This window comes from Staurois parvus, unplaced genomic scaffold, assembly GCF_062004578.1.
Source record: "Staurois parvus isolate SC_StPar_1 unplaced genomic scaffold, SC_StPar_1.0 ptg001328l, whole genome shotgun sequence".
In the NCBI taxonomy this organism is placed as follows: Eukaryota; Metazoa; Chordata; class Amphibia; order Anura; family Ranidae; genus Staurois; species Staurois parvus.
In genome coordinates, this window is record NW_028319124.1 from 6,278,148 (window position 1) to 6,293,466 (window position 15,319).

The following is a 15,319-nucleotide window of genomic DNA, read 5'->3' on the forward strand; positions in this document are numbered from 1 at the left end:
ACCCCATCAACCCTATGAGTGAAGATCACAAGTAACGTTTTAGGCACCTGCCTACAAGCCTATAGTTGGTGGAACCTGTTTATCTTCTCCCACCGCTCTGCTATTAGCACAGGCTATGTACGGCAAAGTGCTGATGTTACTGCAGTAACCGCGGTAATGTGATTTTGCAGCGGTTTTGCTGCGTTTTGCGTTTTCCCACAATCAGCAGTCAAAACGTTCTGATCCTGAACGCGATTCTTCCACATTCAGGAGAGGGAGGTTTACCCTCACTTAAACACGGAAGCTCCTAAAAGCCTATGTGTACATGGACACATAGGTTTTTATGGAATTGAGTTTAGGAGCTTTGGCAAAAAAATGGCAAAAGCTCCTAAACTCAAGTTTAGCAGATGCACGTGTACATGAAGCCTTACAAGGTAATACCTGGGTCTTCGATGGCATTTGGTGCACACATAGTAAATATATATTCTTTGTAGATATGGAGGTATATATTACAGTGAAAGTTCTTATGCCTGGAGTCCAGCTTTAAAGTGAACCTTCCATATATAAAGTGTTGACAAAATGATAGACATATACTTACCTCGGTCCCAGCTTCTGATGCTTCCAGGAGGCTAAGGTGATGTCAAAAAAACCTCACCACTTCTTCCTGGGAAATCTAGGTGCCTGAAATTCCCTTGCAGGAGTGTATTTTTGTGAGATTCCAAGTGACTAGGAGAAAATGCCTCTTAATTAATCACATTTGTGGAGAAATTTATTTCCTCAAATCTTTAGCATCAAACTCCACAGTTCCCATTTTCTAAATTTCAGTTATAGCCCAATTATCTGTAAAGCTCCTGTATGATTGGATGGTAATGCATTCATTGATGATCAGCCAGGTGTGCAACTAAGACCCAGATTATCTAAACACCATAGTATGTAAACATAAGTCACAGACATGCTGGATAAAGACGATGACAGGAGTATTGTTACTAACCCGTTTATAAAGAAAGCTTTGTGTGGGACATGTCAACTACTGTATTTTGCAAAGAGGTTTTATCACTTTTTCTAGCAGCTCTGAAAATGCTGAGCTTGTATTTTAGGGCCCATTTAGATCTGTTTGTTTTTTTTTACATTAGGCAGATGCATTGTCATGGCTCAACATACTTTTCCTTTGTATGTTGACGTGTTTTGACAAGCATTGATGTGCATTTTTAAATGTAGAATTTGGAGTGAATAGGGTTCACAGCCATTGACCAAGGCTTGTTAATGCCTGTTTCCATTGACTTTTAAAGATCTCCCAACACATTTAAAACACAGAAAAAATGAAAATGTTGCATTGTTCTAAATGCACTGCACTCCAGCACTGAGATGGAAACAGGCATTGTTTTTAAAGAGGTTTGAAATGTATTTTAGTTTCGTGCAACACGACAGTGTAAATTAGCATTGGTTAAAACTGTGTGCGCATTTCAAAATATAATGACAAACAGATTTTGTTTTTCTATATAAAATTGTTATCAGATTGAAAATCAAGACTCAAAAATAGATATTGAATAAGAATAATGTGTGCTTTTTGCCTTTGCTAAAATGTAGTTGAAGTTAGCCTCTGATTCCTTCATGTGGCACTGCAGGGGGAAATTAGCTTTATAAAAGTTTGTGCAGTGGCCCTAGGGTTGAGACCCCGGTTAGTTTGAGTGACATGGGTATGTTGATACTATTCGGATTAGTGGCGTTTGGGCATTGAAGCAGTCTCAGATTCCCAAATGCACAAAAGCCATTCAAAACCAAGTTTGCATTAAACTTAGAAATATTGCCCAAATTTCAGCAAACTCCGAAAGTCACTTCTCCTTAACAATGAGACTTCAGTTAATTAGGCATTATATCTAATGGCACAGTTAGTGAAGTGTAACAAATGGTTTTAGTTCAGATTTTTTCGGATGTTGTAGAAACTCTCAACACTGACCACAATTTGCTAAAGCCAGCCAAAAGCCTGATTAACATTACATCAAACATTTTAGCACACCTTGACTTAAAGTTGGAATGATTTGTAACTCTATTTAACCAATTTTGTAATTCAGGCCCACCTGCCTTACAGAACCACCTACTGCTGTGCCTTCTGAGATCTCTCTTCAGTCTACATTGCAGTTGGGCAGTAAAGCTGGGTCCAGAACCTTCCCCAGGCTGTGATTGAATAATGAAGGAGCAGCTTTACACAAATATGATAATCATGCTCTCTCCTCTCAGGAAGTATTGAATGCACGGCATTGTGCAATTTACCTGAGCCTGATTGCTTAACAGGTCTGCTTCTCCCTCACCCAGTGTGAGTGCTAAAGTGCAGAGGATTACAAGAGAGGGATAACAAGGTCCCTAACTTAGTTTTCTACATGATTTTTAATTAACCTAGAAATGGAATAAACAGTATTATTATTGTTATTATATTGGCATGGAAATCAGCTTTAAAGGCCAACATCAGCTTCCTCCCATATCTCTTTTTTAGGTATCTTAATGTCATCATGGGTCTTCTTCCTCTTCTGGAGGTAGGTGGGTCCTGATTGCTGGAGAGAGCAGCATTGTATAATGCGTTTCTCTGCAGCATTTTCTAGTGAATCCAAGATGGCCTGATAATGTGCCCCCAGTGAGTGGATCCATGGTGCCCTGGGCAAGTTGGTTGATTAATTCATCCTGAAAGAGGACCAACACTGGATGACTGGAGCAGGGTGCAGCAGTGGACAAGAGGTAAATATAGCAGAAAAAAATGCAGTTTTTTAGTTAAACCCCTGCTGGCTATTTTTGTTGTAGCACCCCTGTAGGCACCACTTATGTTTAGTTTTCCCTCTTCCTGGTGTTCACGACTGACTAGGCAGCACCGCACTTTCTGACTTACCAAAGCTCAAAGGTTTGTTTATTTGGGTGACATGTTCAGCAGTAAAAGAAAACAACAATACCAATAAACAATTGCAAAACGGTGCAAAAACAGAACTTTGAGAAAACATCAGAATCACAAATAATGGGCACCCAACAACCTGGCTCTAAGGGCAAAGTTTAAACCTCATGACCTTGCCCTAAGGAGATGCTCTAGTGATTGGAGATACAGTGCTGTGAAAAAGTATTTGCCCCTTCCTGATTTTTTTTTTTTTTTGCACACTTAAATGATTCAGATCATCAAACTAATTTTAATATTTCACAAAGATAACCCAGGTAAATGCAAAATGCAGTTTTTAAATGATGATTTCATTTATTAGGGGAAAAATGCTGTCCAAACCTGCCTGGCCCTATCTGAAAAAGTAATTGCCCCCTAAATCTAATAACTGGTTGTGCCAGCCTTGGCGGCAACAACTGCAGTCGAGCATTTGCGATAATGCTCTGTTGCTTAACAAAATTCTACAAAGTTGCCTACGAGAGAAGATTAGAAGATTGTATCACTTCCTTGGTGGGGCAGCGAATCAATGTAGTGCCTTCAAGTGCTATGGTCTCCAACAGACTTTTCAGCATCATCCCTCACTATGTGCTGTGGTTCCACCCGGCTTGCGTCTACATCACTATAGGACACAATGGCAATGTAGGGGCCAGCCAAAGGAACTGAAGCATTCTATGGGGGGGCATCTGACACATTCAAAAGTGTTGGATGCTGAAGATTCTTCTGAAGACTTCTTGAAGAGAGAGATTCTTGCCTCCGGTGGGAGAGGTAAGTAGTAAAACTCTTCTTTTGCAGGTAACGTTAGAACATTTTTTTTGTAATCAACAGAGTCACGTTGAATAAAATGTGACTGCATATTGCTCAAGCATTTACCCCTATTTGTTCTGTTCTCTATAGAAAAAGTGAAATAAATGAATAGTTCTTTCTCAGATGCAGGACTTTGTTCATAACTGGTGTTTCTATTTCATAGCATACATGTCAGCATCTCTCATCTGGTTAATGAGCCTCGGAAGCCTTGCCACCAGGTAATAATAAGGGATTGAGACAGATGGTGGTAATAAAAATGAAACATACACACTGCAGATTTTATCTGCTTTATAAATCAAAATGAGCAGCGTGCATCTTATTTATACATTTTTGAGTGTCTCAAACATGGCCTCTTATATCTCACATGGATAAACTTTACCTCTTATTGAGAGACTTCTGACTGATTCATGGCACACTGGCATGCAATACTTACCAATCAGACGAGAGAAAGCAGTGAGATCTGACCATGAGATGTGATCAGAGAAGATGAGTGATCTGATTGTGGTCCATTAGGAGTAGACATAACTACACTACAAGGGGCTTCATAGCAAATGTTTTATACCCACCCCTACCCTTTTGTAGAGATATGCATGGCATCCGGCAGTGTCAGTTGGGACAAGAGTCATTGACCCTAAAGTGTATGTCCAGCAAATACTTTATGTTTTAAAGGCATAGGCTAGGTTCACACCTCTGAATGTTGTGACTGATGTATTTTTCTGGTGTGTTTTGCACTTCTGATGCCTTTTTATGCGTTTTGCATTTTTTTTGCCAATAGGAAAGTATTGACTTTGATATAACTTTCATGTGACTTTGGTGCAACTTTGATGCAACTTTGGATGAGTGTGACTTGGATGGGACTTTGGATAAGTGTGTTTCCTACTGGCAAAAAAAAACAAAACAAAACGCAAAACACACTACATGCATTTTTGCCGTGTGTCCACTGTAGTCTTTTGAACCAAAAATGCACGGTGTTGTGCTTAAAAAAGTCCCTGGCCCTTTCCAAAAATACAGTGGCTAAAAAATACATAGATGTGATTGTGTCCCTTAGGAAACCATGTTAAATGGACTTTAGTGAATTTCTGAAAAATTCAAAATGCACTAAAATCACATTGGAGTAAACCAGGCCTAAGTTCACCATATGAAAATAAAAAAATACGTGCACATTTTTTGCAGGTAAAAAATGTGCATTCATGAATTTTTTCTAAGAAGCCTGCAGAGCATTGCACCCAAGATCCTGCAATCTCAGGCTCCTGCAGTCTCTCAGCATAGCTGTCTACCCATACCTCATACAGGCAGGCAGTTACTTGAGGGCAGAAAGATCAATGGACTACGAGAGCATTCACCAACACCATCGTAGTTTGTTGAGAACTACAAACTACAATGGCTGCTGGTACTTGTAATCTGCCATTCACAGGAATCTGTGAATAAATGATGTGGCCCTGTGGGTGGAGTCCTCTTGGCCACGCTGTTTTAAAAATTGTGACAGTGGGTGCAGGAAGAGGATCCCTTGCCCCCTGTCACAGGGATTGGGATTGGAGGGGAGAGGCTGTATATGCTTGAACATGTAACATATTTCCAACCTAAGAACAGGTGGAACATATACAATGTTCCAAATGTGAACTTATCCTTAAGTCCTCATGCACACGTGACGTTTTGATAACTCTGGTAACGTTAGCTGTGTAAAGTCTCGTTAAAAACATGAGTTTTTCAGCTTTTTTTTGTGTTTTTGCATTAGCGTTTACCCGTGTTTTTCCACATTTGCGTTTTTTAGTGTTTTTTTTTTTACCAAAAAAAACCCAAACATTTTTTTTGGTCAAAAAAACATCCAAAAACGCCGGTTTGCAGCGGTTTACCACATTTTACCGTGTTTTCCAGCGTTAGAGCGTTTTTACAGCTAAAAAACTTCTCTAGAAACCTACTAGTCCTGGGTTTTTTTTCCAGCCAAAAAACGTCCCCGCCAAAAACCGCTGATTACAGTCTATGTGTGCATGGACACATGCTGTTGGGTTTACTAGCTGTAGAAAAAAATTGTGTGAAAAGCCAAAAACAGCAGCTGTAAAAATGTCCAGTGTGCATGAGGACTTAAGATTTGGATAGAGTAGGAAAGGATTAGAACCCCTGTCAGTTTTGCTTGCTATCTAAGGCTCTGTCAGAGAGAGCTCCTCTCACGTTCACTCATGTTGACAATGTTTTAAAAGAGAGCGAGGCAAAATCACCAGCAAGAATACAGACAGTAATATTAAAAAAAAACAAAAAAACAACACAAATCTTTATTAGGAAGAGTAAGGGAAGGTTAGCAGCCCTCAGATTTTTATTGCTCTGTTCCTGTTCGAGATTTTCCATCACTTCCTGTTTGGTAAAACGGTTATCAGAAGAACAGGAAGTAAGGGGAAAATCTTTCTAACAGCGCTCCAGATAGAAGTAAAAACCTCACAGGAAGGCGTTGAAGAGGAAGTAATTAAAAGGGAACTTTTTGCATATATGATGGCCATGCCCTAACATCAAGAGCTCCTGGGATTCTTTCTCCCCTTTGATACAGAAGACCACCCTTAAACCAATGAAGATTACACCCCTCCACTATCTTTCTATCTTTTCCATGGACACTCACCATTTTTAAGTCATATAAGAACAGGGTTACCCCTCATTTACTTAACACAGCTAAGAGTCTGATCCCAAAATTTTGGAAACAAACTGCTTGTCCCACCATCTTGGATTGGAGGAAGGAGGTGAATGGTATCATGGAAGCTGAGTGCTGGGTTCATACTGTAGCACCCTATAGTTACACTAGGTAGATAGATCCTAATGGTTAGACAGGAGCTGAATAGCAGCTCAGGTGCAATAGCCAGAAGGTCAAGGATAAGAGACTCTGCAGGCCAACCCCTCTGGAATTTCTACCTGCTCTGAGGCTTTTGGAGGGGGGCCTTGGAGACAGTGAGTGGATCTGAGGCTTGACAAGGGGCTGGACTCCCTTAAGAGGTGCTAGAGTCTGCAAAAGTTCGAGTGTGGTGGTGCGAGAGGAGTGAAAGTCAGGAAGATGTGAGGCTGGAGGAAGAAGGTTTCCAGGAGGCCTGCTGGAATGGAGCCTGCCTGCGAGCCTGGAGCTGGAAAAGAAGAAACATCAGGACTCACTGACCAGCCAAGAGAGGACCACCTGTGTGGCAAGGAAGGAGCAGTCCAGCTGATAAGCCTTGTAGCAGCAACCATTCCCCAAAGGGTACAGGAGAGGGTCTGAGTGAATACACCTTCACCCCCTCGGCAGATAGGGGAAGGAGCACTCTGGTGGGAAACCAAATTAACTCTCTGCTAGTGACTGTGCACTTCACTTAAGGGAACAGGAACCAGATCCCCTGCTCAGGAAGAAAACCTTCAGATTGCTGGGTGAATAGGAGTTCATCTAGAGCACAGGTGTCAAACTGGTGGCCCTCCAGTTGTTGCCAAACTACAAGTCCCATGAGGCATTGCAAGGTTGACAGTTACAAGCATGACTTCCAAAGGCAGATGCATTATGGAACTTGTAGTTTTGCAACAGCTGGAGGGCCGCCACTTTGACACCCCTGATCTAGAGTATGGGGGAAGTACAACTGGAGCTGCTGGCTAGCACTCCCAACAGGGACTGTGTCAGAGAAAGAAGCTGTGAATAGTTCAGGAAATTGTCCTCAGATTTAAGTTCCCTTGGGCATCCTATATACCCCTGTACCCTATCCAAGTTTAATCCCCTCAATAAAATAACAAAACCAAATGATCAAAGCCTGATTTTTCTCTGTGGATGAAAGCTGTGTGGAAAATGCTAACTGACTGGCTGTGCAGGGCTATAGGGGGACCCAAATTCAACAGCAGCTCCTAAGGGGGTAGTGCTACAATACTGCCAAAATACACTGGAAAAATATAGGGATATACTGTATGGGCAGGATGGATATACTACTCTAATGCAGTTGCAGATAATTGAGACACAGGTACGGGGAGGGTGAAGGTCTCCCTTAGCCCTTTTTATCTTTAGCTACAGAAATCGGTGTTGATTATGACATGAAGCACACCCATACTGGGGCAGCACAGTGGCTAAATGATTATCACTTCCGCCTGGCAGTTCTAGGGTCGTTAGTTCAAATCACAACCACGGCACCACCTGCCTGGAGTTTGCATGTTCTCCCTGTGCCTGCGTGGGTTTCCTCCCACACTCCAAACACATGCTGGTAGGTTAATTGGATCTTGTCTAAATTGGCCCTACTATGTGTATGTATGAATGCAGGTTAGTGACCCTAGATTGTACACCCCTTGAGGGTTAAGGACTGATGTGAATGTATAGTATTTTATATATATATATATATATATATATATATATATATATACACACATATACATATACATACACACACACACATATATATATATATACACACACATACATATATATACACACACATACATACACACAGTATATAATATAAAACAAAGTGAGCGCTACTAATGAAATGGCAAGTAAGCAGCTAGAAGCACTGAAGATGATCACAACCACCTCTGATATAAATAAATAAGTGCAGCGCTATAGAACACGATATAAAATTCTACAAAATTCGATCTAAAATGTTCGGTCAAGAATAAATGTTCATAAAATCCTGCGATCGATCTGTAAATGTGGTGAACACAGCTTATAATGGATCCGTAAAATGGCAGAAATGCGCACTCACCGACCGCGCATAGGAAATGCACATGTGTATATCAAATCCCACAGATGCCGTTATCCTCCAGGAAGAAGTGTCATCAATCGATCTGCTGGGCTTACAGGGCCTCCTTAGGTTTGAGTCAGCCAGAATACACGTTCCTTCCAGGTACAGGCTTCCCTCCTCTGGGTAGAATACGTAGCTGTGTCTGTCGGCCCCTCAATGAGGGGCATAAAATGGGAGAGTACCCATAGTGTAGTATGCCAAGTATTTTATTGGTAAATGAAAATCTTTGTGAGACAGGTCAGTAATATTGCTGGCAAATGCCAGAAAAGCACAGAAATAAAAGCAAATATAGAAGATGTATTACTGACCTAACAACAGCTGGCCGCCAGACCTCCACGTGGTCTGGGCGGCAAAATCAGGCGTCACAGGCTGTCAGTTCCTCGTGAGGCCTTTCATGCTAAGGCACATCATCAGAGGGGATATATATTGACAGCGCTATACAAGTACCTGAAATAATTAAATATTGCTTAATCTTACATTTGTCAAAGTAGGTAGTATGATCATTACCTTTGGCTCTAGGGCCTATGTTAGTCTCTCCCCATCCCCCATGTACCTTTTTGTACACTCCAGGTCTTTTTATTTTGCATCTGCCTTACAGTCATGTTGGAGTTACTGTCTACATTGTATCATCACCAGTTTGGAGACCACAGCGCAGGGTTCATAAGAAATGATATATAGCTCCATAGTTAGTCTGGTTGGAAAAAGACAAGTCCATCCAGTTCAACCAATAAAAAAAAAAAAAGTGTATACATTCCTATATACACAATCTAATACCCACAGTTGATCCAGAGGAAGGCAACCCCCCCCCTCCACCAAAGCATGATGCAATTTGCTCCTGCAGGGGAAAAAAAAATCCCTTCCTGATCCCCCGAGAGGCAATTGGATATTCCCTGGATCAACTTTACCTATACATGATAATATTCAGTTATATTCCGAGCATTTAGGAAATAATCCAGGCCTTTTTTTTTTTTTTTTTTTAAAAGCAATCCACTGTGCTGGCCAGAACCAGCTCTTGAGTGTCTATTCCACATTTTTACAGCTCTTACTGAAAAAAATAATTCTGTATTTGGAGCTTAAATCTCTTTTCCTCCAGACATAAAGAGTTCCCCCTTGTCCTCTGTAATAACCTTGAATTGAAAATATCTGCACCAAGTTCACTATATGGACCACTGATGTATTTACACATGATGCTCATATCCCCCCTTAATCTTCTCTTTTTAGGAGAATACATTCAGTTCCTCTAATCTTTCCTCATAGCTGAGCTCCTCCATGCCTCTTATCAGTTTGGTTGCTCTTCTCTGTACTTTCTCTGGTTTCCCAATATCCTATTGTACAGCGCTGAGCAAACCCTTTGGCGCTATATAAACTCGTAGTAATAATAATAATAATAATCCTTTTATTTACTGGTGCCCAAACTGAGCTGTGTATTCCAGATGAGGTATTACCAATAACTAATTCTGAATTCCAGTTGCCCTGTAATTTTTCCAATGTGTATTCCTCCTGACCTCATCAGACATTTGGTTTGAGCTGTGCAATGTACAGCTTTTGCTTGAGGATTGTTTCAACTGAATCAAACTTTACCACTTGACCTCTGGAAGGTTTTACCCCCTTTATGAGCAGGCGCATGCCCAAAATGACTTACAGGCCCGTCACTGTGCCTGTACATGCTACTCACCCACAGCAAAAGTACTGTGGATGGGATACCAAGTGGTTAATCTGCATTTACTGTGGCGGGGCAGCTTGGCACAATAACGCACCTGTATGTCAGAAGCAGTTTCCGGGGTTGGGCGCGTGCCTCCGCCCACCTAACCTCCTGCGATATGACACAGCGGGAGTTTGTCAGCAGATCCCAGCCAATGATTCATAGCTGGGACTTGCTGATCGACTGTCAGTTCACAGCCCTGTGTTGATAAACAACACAGAGCTCTGAACAGAGGGAGCAAATGCTTTCTTTCCCTGCAAAGTAGGGAACAAAACAAATCAATCTGTAGTGAAAATCAGCACATACTACACACATTAACTGTTGAAAGGCACACAGGTAACCCCTACATTACCCCAAGATATTAACCCCTTCCCAGCCAATGATTTTTCTTCACACCTGAAGACGAAACACCGTGCTCACCCACCATTTACCAAACACACCTTGAGGCATTTCAAATAATTTATTAGGCCAAGAATAACCTAAAAGGAGAGAGAATTAGCAAGTGTACAATCAATAAGACAATAATGTTACTATGAGAGATATAATTAAACATCTGTAGTGTTCTGACTAACAATTAACAGAACTGAATTGTATTTATCTAGCAACAGTATAAAAAGACAGTTCTAACTTGTTATAAAAGTCCCAGTTTTATCCTACTGGCCAATGATTGATGAAAGACAAATATAAAACTGTTGGCCAGCAAAGTTGGGGTTCTTGAAGAAAGTGCATTTCCCAGCAGACAACAGATTAACCTGTACAGTGTTCGTCTCTTACCAGATCCAGGGTGACCTCTTCTGGGTCTCCGGAGACATGCTCTGATTCAGTTCAAGACCTCACACAGGAAAAGAGTTACTGTGATTTCTCTCTTTCAATCCTGCTGAGACAGTCCCTCTTTTCCTTCTGTACATCACAGATCCCAAGAGACTAAGGGACTATTTACAAAGCACAACGCAGCTCAAAAATACGAAGGGGGCAGCCAGCAGTGAAGCTGCAAGCAGTCACAGTCTGCTGCCCATAGGTAAGATGCCAGGGAGCCAGGAGCAGTGAAGAAAGTGGTTCAGATAAGCTTGGCGCTAAATCCCTTGACGGGTGAGTGGCTGTTTTTTTAAATGTCAGCAACTATAGTTTATGTAGTTGATGACTTTTCACACAAGGGACTGAAGAACCTTTTAAAGATGGCTGCTGCATTTCTGCAGTAATGAATATTCAGTTTAACCCTGTTCACACTGCAGAAGGATAATACATAAGCAAACAAGGAAGAATTTCACAGCATTTATCAGCTACAGTCCAGGTTACAAATCTATTACACTGATCAGTCATAACTTTATGACCACTGACAGGTTAAGTGAAAAACATTGATTCTCTTTACAACGGTATGGAAATGTTGGTGGGATAAATTAGGCAGCAAGTAAACATGTTGTCCCTGAAGTTGATGTGCTGAAAGCAGCGAAAATGGGCATCGCAGTTTGTTATGTATGGGGTGTGTAGCTGCAGATTGGTCAGGGTGCTCATGCTGACCCATGTCCACAGCCCAAAGTGCCAACAATGGGCATGTGGAGCATCAAAACAATGGAAGATGGCCTGGTCTGTTGAATCACATTTTTCTTTTTTACATCATGTGGATGGCCCGATGCATGTCCGTCACTTACCTGGGGACGAAAACAAGCTGTTGGTGGCAGTGTGATGCTTTGGGCAACGTTCGGCTAGGGTCCTGATATTCATGTGGATTTTACTTGACATGTACCACCTATCTAAACATTGTTGCTGACCAAGTACACCCCCTCAGGTTTGAGGTGTTGACTTGACCTCCAAACTCTGCAAATTAAATCTGTGCACAGCATTATGAAATATCAAGGAATTCTGGAGCAAAATTTACTGCCCAGTCAGAAAGCCCTCTCTCAGTAGCAGGTCATGGGTCTTCCCAACAGGATAATGACCCAAAACACACACTGCTGAAAGCAGCCAAGAACTACTAAAGAACCAAACATAGGACTATTCTAAAGTGGCTTTCTAGAGCCCTGGTCTAAATCCAATCAAACATCTATGGAATAAGCTGAAACATGCAGTCTGGAGAAGGTACCCTTTAAACCTGAGAGAGCTGGAGAAGTTCAAGAAAAGTGGGTCAAACTATCTTTTGGCAAGTACAAAAGTCTCACTGAGAGCTAAAGAAATTGCTTGCTTGAAATGATTGTCAGACAGTTAAAATATTAGGTTAAGGGTCACTTCATTTTTCTCAATTTCATTTGTTTTAATGATTTATTCTGTTAAGTAAAAAGCAAGTCTGATTTATTTTAAAATATGGAACAATGATGAATGCCAACTATTTTGGTCAGTTCCATGTTATTTTAGAGAAAAATGGTGGGTTTTTTTGTCCATTATAACCACATAGTGTACTTTCATATATTTTTTCTTTAATGAGGAAAGCTGCAGCATCTGCTTATCTTTAGTGGTAGTTAACGCTGAGTATTTTATCAAAAATGACGTTCCTACAGTATTTCAGGGGGATGCCTAAAATTTTATTTGCATCTTAGTGTAGAGCTTGTTCAATTAATCTTTGACAATAATCCTGGCAACCAATTGGTTTCTATACAGATCTACACAAGATTTTGCATGCTCCGGTTTTAGTAAATCATCCCCATAGGCTTCTTATCTACCTAGGCAAAACGTTAGATGACTTTTGGAAAAAAATAAAAGTCCCCTTGTGAATTATATACATTGCAAATATTTCAGCAAATTATTGTGGATTCAGACAAAATTGCCGTTTGTCTTACCTCAAACTGATTTGTAAGTAAGAGGGCTACAAATCCTTATGGATCATCACCTGAGAAATGTTCTAATAAACTGCATTGTACTGTATGTATGTGACAGCAAATCTAAGCAACAAAAAAAATCTATTGCAGGGGATGCAACCCGTTTGACTTCCATGTCTACACAACCTTGTTGGAAAAGCAGAGAAAATTACACAAGCATGGTTTTAGTGTACAGAATTCCCTTATTGCAAACAAATTACATTCTTTGACACACTTAGAACATCAGAAGAGGAGCAGAATGACATGGAAAGGTAATTTTATATAATTTACAGAATAGCCTCAATACTCAAAGCTTTACACTAGGATTTTGTTTTTACCTATGTCTGTAAATTTCAAATCTCATTGAACGCAGTGTAAAATAACTATTTAAATAAGAATGATTACCCTGTTTTAGATTTGTAAAATGTAGTTTGAGTCCTCACATACTGTATATACAGTATAGAACATAATGTATTTTTTTTTTTTTTTTTTAGAAAGTTTCTTTAGCCCTTTTGCTGTCCTTTTTGTAAGGCTTACGTCAGTGATCATGGCCCCTGTTAAACTCAAAGTATGTGTACTTGCGAAGCCAACTGTGTTTGCTGTCTCACAACCACAAGTGCAAACGAGCCCTAAAAGTGGTCTAGAAGGGAAGAGACTTGGCTTTGTTCTTCTGGGGAGCCTCTCATAGAGCCTCATGGAAAAGAGTCCATATGACCCAAGTCTCTACACATGCCTCTTTCTTTGCCAGAAAGAGGAATGGATCATCTATTTGCAGGGACTGTGTAATTTTTTCAACCTCAAGCAATGAAAAGAGAAATGACCCACACATGAACAAAATATACATTGAATTAAAATAATAAAAAAAAACAAAAATAAAAAACAAAAAAGGAAAAAAGTAATAAAATATAAAACCACAGGAAATGTACTTCCAATTAAAAAAGTAGAAACCATATATAAAAACATCAACTGAAGCCGATTCTCTTTATTAAGGGACTTGTACTGGAAATAAGAAAATCTTAGAACATAATTTAAAAAAAAAATACAAACTGAAAATGTAGCAAAATATATGATTTTTTTTGTTTATAGCAACTGACAGCTACCAGCCACTTTACTACCAAACTGGTATATATTTCATAACTTTTTTTTTTTCTTAAAAAGACATGTAAATATATAATTCATATTTATACATTTTCTAGCTATATACACAAGGAAAGCATTAACGGGTTCTGCTACCCATATTTATATTACAATTAGCTTGAAACCTGTTAAAAGGAAATAACATCTCCCATTTTTCAGAATAATGTGAACTAGACCAATATCTCCAATACATTCCCTCCGGCTGTTTGTCTGACCTATAAGATTTATTAAAAGAACTATAAGACAAGCAGGATTTCAGGCAAGAGTTGAGACACAGGCCTAGATCAGACAAACAAGAAAACCAGCAGCAAGTGAACTGGTCTATTCTTTGTACCGTTAGCTGGCCAGCAGAAGTTAAAAGTCGATGTTCAAGATTTAGGCATAGTCCACTTGTGATAGGTGCTTTAAAACATTCCTTCAATTTGTTAAGACATAGACATTCAAATATGAAGCATAATGATGTCCTCATTAGTGTTTCTGCATGTATCAGCCAGTTCAACTAATTGTGGACAGAAGACATTTGTGGTGCATCTTGAAAGGAAGAGCTTATCCAAACGCGATTTGGAGTACTTCAACTATGGGCTACATTATCTTGATCTCCAAATGTTTTTTAAGGTTAAGGCATGCTCCAAATGAATGCTTAAAATGGCCAAGTGCAACATCAATATGAACTGTAGTCAAAGTCTCTGAAAAAGATAAGCTAGGAGGCAATATCCTGAGGTGGCATTTAAATGACCTCAAAGATCCAAACAGTTCACTTAAGGACAGTTGGCATTCCTTAGATTAGTGTGATGGATGAGATTTCCTTATAAGTTGACATCATTGTACCTACACTGTCACCAGAGTATATTAGTGTGGACACAGGCTATAAGGTATGCAATACTTGGTCTTTTTTCCACTTCAAATATCAGAATCCCAGAGGTCCTTCAAAGTATGAGGTAAGACTGAAAACATGATCTGGAATCGTACCATGGTTCTTGGGAACTAAAATGTAGAATTAATGTTCATTTTTGGGGAATGCATGAAAGTTATAAAAAGTCAGAGAGTGAACCTCTGATTAGATGGTCAGCGTTTTTTAAGTCCTCCATTGGGGTATTTGGGAAGACAAGGCTCATCTGGTAACGGATCATGAGAAAAAACAGAATCTTCCCCTGAAGAACACGTGGAGCTTCTTGTGTCTGGGAAACATGGAGAATACTGACTCACTGGCATGGCCAGATCAAGGTACTCCTATGGAAAAGAGAAAGCACAGAGTTATTTATGTATTATA

At 40.1% G+C, this 15,319-nt stretch overlaps 1 protein-coding gene across 6 annotated transcripts in view; it reads right to left on the reverse strand.

The window, feature by feature from the left end:
• Positions 1-13,874: 13,874 nt before the first annotated feature.
• Positions 13,875-15,319, reverse strand: part of FGFR1 (fibroblast growth factor receptor 1) — a 134,883-nt gene continuing 133,438 nt past the window's right edge. For all 6 annotated transcript variants that reach the window (XM_089661321.1, XM_089661319.1, XM_089661323.1 and 3 more), the window contains one exon: positions 13,875-15,279. In XM_089661321.1, the coding sequence (XP_089517447.1) occupies positions 15,115-15,279 (165 nt within the window). In that variant the 3' untranslated portion in view covers positions 13,875-15,114. The remainder of the gene's footprint in view (positions 15,280-15,319) is intronic.